The sequence below is a fragment of the Nyctereutes procyonoides genome, unplaced genomic scaffold, assembly GCF_905146905.1.
Source record: "Nyctereutes procyonoides isolate TBG_1078 unplaced genomic scaffold, NYPRO_anot_genome, whole genome shotgun sequence".
NCBI lineage: Eukaryota > Metazoa > Chordata > Mammalia > Carnivora > Canidae > Nyctereutes > Nyctereutes procyonoides.
Window position 1 is genome coordinate 13,141,855 of NW_026575146.1, and position 8,973 is coordinate 13,150,827.

The 8,973-nt window shown below is 44.7% G+C and overlaps 1 protein-coding gene across 1 annotated transcript in view; it reads right to left on the bottom strand.

Annotated features, from left to right (window-relative positions):
• The window catches only part of TMEM242 (transmembrane protein 242), a 28,480-nt gene extending 25,712 nt beyond the window's left edge, over positions 1-2,768 (bottom strand). Inside the window, exons 1-2 of the mRNA XM_055310473.1 lie at positions 2,664-2,768; positions 1,773-1,873 (exon numbers count right to left, since the gene is read on the bottom strand). Coding sequence (XP_055166448.1) covers positions 1,773-1,873; positions 2,664-2,751 — 189 coding nt within the window. The 5' untranslated portion in view covers positions 2,752-2,768. The remainder of the gene's footprint in view (positions 1-1,772; positions 1,874-2,663) is intronic.
• Positions 2,769-8,973: the final 6,205 nt, after the last annotated feature.

Below are 8,973 nucleotides of genomic sequence, written 5' to 3' on the forward strand. Positions count from 1 at the left end.
CCTGGGATCGAGTCCCACATTGGGCTCCTTGCATGGAGCCTGCTTCTCTCTCTGTCTCTCTCATGAATAAATAAATAAAATCTTTAAAAAAATAAAAAGAATAAATTGCAGATGCATGGTAATGAAGAACACAATGCTAGCAGGCTAGTAGTTTGGTGCCACTACCGTGATTACACCAAGGCACCAACAGTTTTACCCCTACATGCTTCTCTACCATTAGCACAAATGTCTTGGTATTATGAAACGTTTGGACCTTATAGACCCTCCCCCCCCCCAAGGAGTTTCCTAGGATCCCTAGGGTTCTATGGACCACAGATTGAAAACCACCATGTTTGATGGGGCATATGTGATAATCAAATCACAGAACTACAAAACAGAATATTAAATTGTAAATGTGGGTATGTGTTTTTTTTTTCCTGAGAATCCCTAGCTTTCATCAGATAGGCTTTACTGATTTCTGCTACAAGATATATTTCTGCACTGAAAATATTCTATAATACAGGGGGAAAATGACCACAAGGTTCACCAGTGATTTGGGTAGCTCCATTTAAGCCCTTAGTATTCAGATGGGGACCAAAAGCACTTTTAAATGTGGTCTTTTTCCTTTACAGTATTTACAATGCTTAAGTATGATATCAGATTATTAAAAATACCAGTAGAAAGGGAACTCGACTGGTTTATGATATTTCACATAAAACTGTTCTTCAACATCGAATTGTAATTTTATAGTTAATTGTGTAAATATTTGTTTGATATCTATCTCTTGCACCAGATGCTAGCTTCCTGAAGGGCAGATGTTTTGTTCATTTTTATATCTCTTGGACTTGGCTAGCACAGTGCCTGACACATAAAAAATCCCAAGTTAACATTTGTTGAAGCAATGAAATGATGGATAAGTAAGTCATGTGGGATGGAGAGGGCAGAGACAGGACAACACAAAGTACAAAAAGTAACTACAAGTCAATGAGAAGAAAAATACTCATCAACTGGGGATATGACCACATGAGTGACTACTCAATCTTGCTCATGGAGTAAGAATTTTCTGGCATACGTAGATTATGGTCATTCAACCCAAATTGAGCACTTATGTGTCAGGCACCTTTCTGGGGATCAGAAGCATGTGTGATCTCTGGGTTCCAGGGGCTGACCCACGTTTTTCATTAATATAAGATGCACTTTACTTCAACAATTTAACATTTTTGAAATAGAAATGCCTCTGGCGGGGTGCCTGGCTGGTTCTGTGAGTAGAGCATGAAAACTCTTGATCATGAGGTTGTGTCTTCAAGCCCCATACTGGGTACAGAGCTTACTGAAATAAATAAATAAATAAATAAATAAATAAACAAACAAATAAATAAATAAATAAATAAATAAAAAAAAAAAGAAATGCCTCTGGCAATTAGTTTTGTGTCAAGAATTTAACTGGCATCATTTTTTTTATGGTACATAAAATATTGGGCCCTCTTATAACTAATAGGGAATTACCCAGCTTTAGATTTAGTCATGTTGTGAATAGGAAATGTACTGGATGAGCTTTCAAAGTCTTGTTCTGCTAAAATTTAAGAAAGCACATAATTAATTAAAGACTTCTTTCTAAATGAAAATAAAGAATTGATTAATTTGTACGCTTCCTGAATCTATGAGGTGGATATAGGCTTACTTCTTAAAACCATTATGAAAGGCCACCAACGTTTTCTTTACTTCTATGCACAAGAGTTGCCAATTATCTGTAAACAGTAACAGTGCTAGGAATGGATTTCCGAGTCACAAACCTTATTGAACCATTCAGGGCTTTTCTTTTTAGCCAATGACAGTGTCGTAACAAATCCAGCTAGCATTCCTGCGGCAGCCACAGTTCCAAGGAAAACTCCACCTGCCAAAAGGTTTTTTTTTGGGGGGGGGTAGAAGGGGGAGGGCGGAGGGCGTGGAGGGTGAGGAGAGAGATTAAAGAAAAAAAAATACACCTTAAGTTAAAAAGACGTACCCAGGTAAGTTCAGACACTATTTAGATTTTAAGGGGGTCCCTGGGTGGCGCAGCGGTTTAGCACCTGCCTGCAGCCCAGGGCGTGGTCCTGGGGGTCCCGGGATCGGGATCAAGTCCCACATTGGGCTCCCTGCGTGGAGCCTGCTTCTCCCTCAGCCTCTCTCTGTCTCCCATGAATAAATAAAATCTTAAAAAAAAATAAATTAGATTTTAAGTCACTTTTGAAATTTGAGAAGCGATAGCTAGGCAGCTCTTGCCAAAGGTAACGTCAGGGCCTCTAGTTCTGCGGGGTCGTTCCCGGGCGCTGAGAACCGGCGCAGGGTCCCTTCCCCTCCCTTCCCCTTCTCCGGGGGCGGGGTGGCGGGGGAGGGGGAGGGGCTTGAAGTTTCTCCCGGGGACGAAAACCAGATAGTGCGACCTAGGAAGGGGGACGGCACGAGAGAAACTGTTAGAGGGGATGGGGAAGGTAGCGCACGGGACGCCTCGCGGGACCAGCCACCCGGCCCAGGGGAGGTTCCACCGCGCACGACCCCGGACAGGCCGGTCCCCACCAGCTAAACTCGGGGGGGGGGGGGGCGGGGCTAGGAAGGTCTCCCAGGGCCAGGTGTGTGGGAACGGCGGCTCCGGCGCGGGCCCCGGGACAGTCGCTCCGACTCCAGCACCCCTCACCACACCACACCTTTCACCAGGAAAAGTCGATCGTCTGCGGACCCCGGGGGCTCGAGGCTCGAGGCCGGCTGCCCGGACCCAGCACCGGCTGTGTCCATGTTTAGGGACCTCCGCGACCGCGTCCCACGCCAACTAGGGTCCGGGGGAGGCAGGCGCGAGGCGGAGGAGAAAGGTTCCGCTACCACCTCTCCCGGTGCGTCCTGAATACTGGTCCGGAACGCCCGCCGCCCGCTAACCCTCTCTCTCCTCCTCCTGCTCCTCCTGCTCCTCCTCGCGGAGCACCCACCCCAGCCCCGGGGGCGGTGTCCGCGCAGGTTGGGTCGTTGGCTGCCCGGCGGGGCTGACCGCGGCGGCCAGTGCGGCGTCTCTCTGGCACACACAGGGCTCCGCTCCGACTCTAGGAGGCAGCGAGCGGTCGCGAACGGCGCCGCGGCCCGGGTGGCGCGGGTTCGAGTCCCTGGAGCTCCGCGTGGGGATCGGCCTGACGTCACGTCCAGGACGTCCCCCGGCGCCCGTGCGTCACGATCCTAAGAAAGCAGGTCTCCGTCTTCGCTCTGTCCTTCCGTGGGAAGTCTGCAGGCCGTCGTCGCTTTGGGTGGAAGTGACAGGTTTTTATCCCTGGAGGAGAGCCAGCCCAGCAGCTGCACTTGGATGGACGGACCTAGCAGGAGAGGTGGCCGGCTGTCCCGCCGCCCCCGGGAGAGTGAGACCGCAGAGGAGGACCCGAGGGCTGCTGGAGCCCTTCTCGCGGGGAGATGCAGGCGCTCGCGGCCCCCACGCGCCCGGGCTTCACCGTCGGGGCCGTTGGCCAACGGTGCTGCAGTCTGTGGAAGGTCACCGGCAGCAGAGAAAACCTCTTCAGCCTCAAACACAGACGCATGACATCATCTTTTAAAATGTGGCAATCTGTCATTTGTTCATTCTGCACACACACACACACACACACACACACACAAGCCCGAACTTCTTGAGGGTGGCGATGAAGTTTTTAAAAAGGATTTTATTTATTCATTCATGAGACAGAGAGAGAGAAAGGCAGAGACACAGGCAGAGGGAGATGCGGCCTCCCCATAAGGAGCCGGATGCGGGACTCGATCCCAGGACCTCGGTATCACACCCTGAGCCGAAGGCAGACGCTCAACCGCTGAGCCGCCCAGGCGTCCCGGGATGGAGATTTTTTTTTTTAAAATTCATTTTTAGATTCTCTGGCTCTTTTTTTTTTTTTTTAAAGATTTTATTTATTTATTCATGATAGTCACACACAGAGAGAGAGAGAGAGGCAGAGACACAGGCAGAGGGAGAAGCAGGCTCCATCCAGGGAGCCTGACGTGGGATTCGACCCCGGGTCTCCAGGATCGCGCCCCGGGCCAAAGGCAGGCGCCAAACCGCTGCGCCACCCAGGGATCCCCAGATTCTCTGGCTCTTAACTCATTACCTGGTCACACATAATACATTTGGGGTGAATGAGTAAATAAACGCATTCGTTAATTGCAATTAGTAGCTCAAACCTGGGCTCAGGTCCTAAGTCACTTCTCTGCTGTGTGAACTTGGCTGAGTTATCGAGGCTCTCTGCCTCAGTTTCTTCATATGTAAAAGGAACAGATAATACCCGCCTTGTAAGTTGCTGCGAGAATTAAGGAAGCAATATAAATAAAGAAGTTAGCATAGTGCCTGGCACAAATAGATACTCAATACATGTTAGTTCTAGCTATCATACCTTTTAATTGTAGTAGCTGTTTTATAGTGTTGCCTAGGGAAAATTGTAAATTATAGATACCCAGGGTCTACCACTGAGGAGGATTGCTCTGAAGGTCCAAGCAGGGCAGTTTTAAAGCTCCATGGGGCGCTCTCTCTCTCTCTCCCCCCCCCCAAAAAAAACAAAAGAAATATTTTTTAAAAAGGGAGGACACCCAGCTAAGGGTCTGACTTTAACTTCTGCTCAGGTAATGATCTCAGGGTGGTCGGATTGAGCTCCACCCATTGCAGAGCCTGCTAAAGATTGTCTCTTTCGCTCTCTCTGCCCCTCCCCCTCTTAAAAATAAATTTTAAAACTTTTTTTTTTTTTTAAAGCTCCAGTGGCGCAGCGGTTTAGCGCCTCCTGCGGCCTGGGGTGTGATCCTGGAGTCCCCAGATGGAGTCCCATATCAGGCTCCCTGCATGGAGCCTGCTTCTCCCTCTGCCTGTGTCTCTGCCTCTCTTTCTCTGTGTCTCTCATGAATAAATAAAATCTTAAAAAAATAAAAAATAAAATAAAAAAGGCTCCACTAGGGATTTAAATGATCAGTCTGATTGACAACTACTGCTCTGTTCAAAGTTCTGTGTGGATGAAATTACACAAAATTTATCTAAACTGTGAATGTCCTGGAAACACAAGGCCAGAGTCTGAAAGAGCCCTTTAAACTGGTAAATGCTGTGCTAACTTGTTGAAAGTCTTTAGGACTCATCCTTTCTCTTTTCCTTCATACAAAAGAGTGATCACAGCAGCTAACATTTGCTGAGTACTTTCTATATGTCTGGCATTGTGCTAAGTGCTTCAAATATGTTATCTCATTTAATTTTCTTCATAAACTCAGACTAATTAACTTACTCAACTCACACAGCTGTTAAGAATCAAAAAAAAAAAAAAAAGAATCAGAGCCAGGATATAAAAGCAGCTCTATTTTTAAAAACAACAAAAGCAAAGATATAAGTGGGGATACAACAGGCCCAAAACTTCTGCGTGCAGACACCACAAACAAAATGAAAATAAAACCTACTGAATGGGAGTAAACATTTGCCAAACATATACCTGATAAGGGGCTAATATCTAATATATAAGGAACTCATACAACTCAATAGCAAAAAGAAAAAAAACACACTCATGGGCGGAGGATCTGAATAGACATTTTTCCAAAGAAGACATACAGCTGGCCAACAGACACATGAAAAGATACTCTACATCATTAATCATCAGGGAAATACAGATCAAAACCAGAGTGAGATACCACCTCACCCTTGTTAGAATAGCTATTATTAAAAAGACAAGAGATAACAAGTGTAACAGGATGTGGAGAAAAGAGAACCCTCATGCACTGTTGGTGGGAATGTAAATTGATGCAGCCACAATGGAAAACAGTACAGATGCTCCTCAAAAAATTAAAAATAGAACTGCCATATGATCTAGCAGTTCCACTCTGGAGATTTATCTGAAGAAAATGAAAACCCTATCTTGAAAAGCTATACCCCACATTCATTGTAGCATTATTTACAATAGTCAAGATATGGAAACAACCTAAATGTCCATCAGTGGATGAATGGGTAAAGAAATTATGATATACATATTTAATGGAATATCATTCAGCCATAAAACAAATGAAATCTTGACATTTGCATCAATGTGGATGGACCTCAAGAGCATTATGTTGAGTGAAATAAGTCAGACAAAGAAAGACAAATACTGTATGAGCTCTCCTATATGTGGAATCTAAAAGAACAAACAAAATAAAAATTTTAAAAAAGAACAAAAAATAAGCTTATAGATGTAGAGAACAGATTGGTGGTTGCCAGAGGCAGGATGTAGAGGGCAGGAGAAATAGGTGAAGGGGGTCAAAAAGTAAAAAGAAAAATGAATGAATAAATGAATGAATGAATGCAATTCTGTCCAAGTCCTTATCCACCACCCAGTGGTCCTCAAGCTTGAGTTGATAACTGGAATTCCCTGGAAGGGCCTCAATCCCAGAGTTTTTGGTTCAGTGGGTTTGTGTGGGGTCTGAGAACTTTCATGTCTAACAAGTTCGCAGGTGATGCTGATGCTGAGTAGAGGTCATACAGTTTACACCTCTTAAAACCACACTATCTGCTTTAACACTTAGGATTCTCTTCTCCCAAGACTGCTCAGAGAGAAAATGTACAGGCTCCCTAACTCCCTGTCTCTGCCATCCTCCCCTCTCCCTGCAAAACCACAGAAATTTTTTATTTTAAGGATTATATTACTATTTATTATAAGGAACATAAGAGATAATTCAGTTTTAAATTTAGGGATATTACAGCGTCCTGTATTCTGGAGACTGTCTCCATTTTGAGGCAATTAACTACAAGCTCTGCTCGACCTCTGTCTGCTTTTGTTGTAGGCACTGCAGCTCACAAACATCTATCTTCATTCTAACTCCCAAAGATAAAAGCCAATGTTCCTCCTTCCTACATGTAAGCTCAATTTCCTGAGATACAGAGGGTGAAGAGGCAATGAAGGCAAACCAATTCATTACCAAAGAAGGTAATCTTTGCCATGGTGAGCAATTTGCACTTTAAGGATCCTTGTCAGATACACGCCTTGAGAGGGGAGACTGAGATCCCTTCGGAGGAGGTGAGCTAATTGTGGGGGGAATCTTACAACCTCGTTCCTCACTGGCCCTAGGCTCTTGCAGTTTTCTCTGTTCCAGATTCGGGAAGATGGTGATTCTAAGGCCTGAGAAGCCTGCATGAAGCCAGGATAAAGAGTCCCTGGCCTTGAGATTAGAACCACATTCCAGGCATCCCAAACACATTCCAGGCATCCCAAACTAGGATGCTTAAAGAAAATGCATTTTATGTTTTAAAATATTTTATTTATTTATTCATGAGAGACACACACAGAGAGAGGCAGAGAAACAGGCAGAGGGAGAAGCAGGCTCCACGCCAGGAGCCCTACGCAGGACTCGATCCGGGGTCTCCAGGATCACACCCTGGGCTGCAGGTGGCGCTAAACCGCTGCGCCACCGGTGCTGCCTGAAAATGCATTTTAAAGATAATGTTAACCAAGATGTCATATTTCTACAGTTCACATCATTAAATACTTCAAGGGCAATCGAATTAACTGGCCTGCTCTCAGGACCCTCAAATCCCACCCTACAAGAATGCATTATGTAAGCTCCAAATAGGTGACTTGCAGATATTTGGAACACGGTGTGTCTGCAAGATACGGATTGTTAGTTCAGAAATAGCAAGACAGGGCATATTCCAAGCATGGGCACCTGTGGTCAGAAATTTGCAGAAGTTTGGTGCTCCACGCAATGTGAGCAGGAACTGTTGTTTCAATGGAAGTGTGATTCCCTTTTAGGAAAATATAATAGAAATGTCTTGCAAGCAAAGAGGCTGCTGGGAAAGCAAGCCCATCTGAGACAGACTCTGTTGCTATTTTGGTATTTGTTTTAGTCAGCTAAAAGTCCGTACCATCCATGCATCTGACCACATTCTTATTTCAAACATTGGGGCCTCTGTAGATTCTATTTCAAGTTTTGACAGTTAGAAAACCTGTTAGTATTACAGTTCCCAGAATGTGGGTACCCTTGCTCTCTCTAGTTCCAAACATTGACAGGCTTTTTTCCCATCTATTTTTAAAACATTTCTTTGGAACTTCAATTTCTCCCTGTTTAAAATATGATGCTGAATTCTTTTTAAAAATCTGATAAGGGTCACATATTGGTCATTCTTCTCATTGCTACTTAATGTAAGATAGTTGTCAAAAATAGAGTGCAGAGATCTTTAAAAGTTATTGCCTAATTAAGTGTATACATAGGAAAAAAAGATCTGCTGGACTTACACGGAATTAACAGAGGTTACCTTGGTGGGAGGGGGGAGGCGAAACTTTCTAGTTGTATTTTGTCTTTCTGTCCTAATAAGCGAAATGCTGGCCAAAGCAACATTTTTTTTAAATTTATTTATGATAGTCACAGAGAGAGAGAGAGAGAGGCAGAGACACAGGCAGAGGGAGAAGCAGGCTCCATGCACCGGGAGCCCGACGTGGGATTCGATCCTGGGTCTCCAGGATCGCGCCCTGGGCCAAAGGCAGGCGCCAAACCGCTGCGCCACCCAGGGTTCCCCCAAAGCAACATTTTTACACATTTCTATAATGTTTGAAAACATTTAGCAAGGAACTTGTATTACTTTTATGAAAAGGAAAAAAAAAACAGGAAGAAAAACAATAAACATACTTTAAAAATGTATCACATCATTTAAAGAGAGAGATTTTTTTCTGTTTAAATAGAAATATTATGTAGGTTTCCAGAATAACTCACCAAACTCTTCAGCAGGATTCCCAGTGACAACACTCTTGGATAGCGAGGAAGTAAGAGTGAGAAGCATATGTCCTGCGGAGAGATTTTTAGGCTGGCTAAGAGCCTTTGCCAAGTTTGTATGCCCCAATCTGATGTTATCAGAGCCTCTTGAATTCTTCCCAGTATCTGCTCTGGACTCCCAGGGTTATAGCTACCTTGAAGTGCACTGCAATCAATACAGTGCAATAGAAGTGCTAAGTATGGTAATAATTCCTCTTCAGTGAGCTGAAACTTGACTTTCAAAGGTTG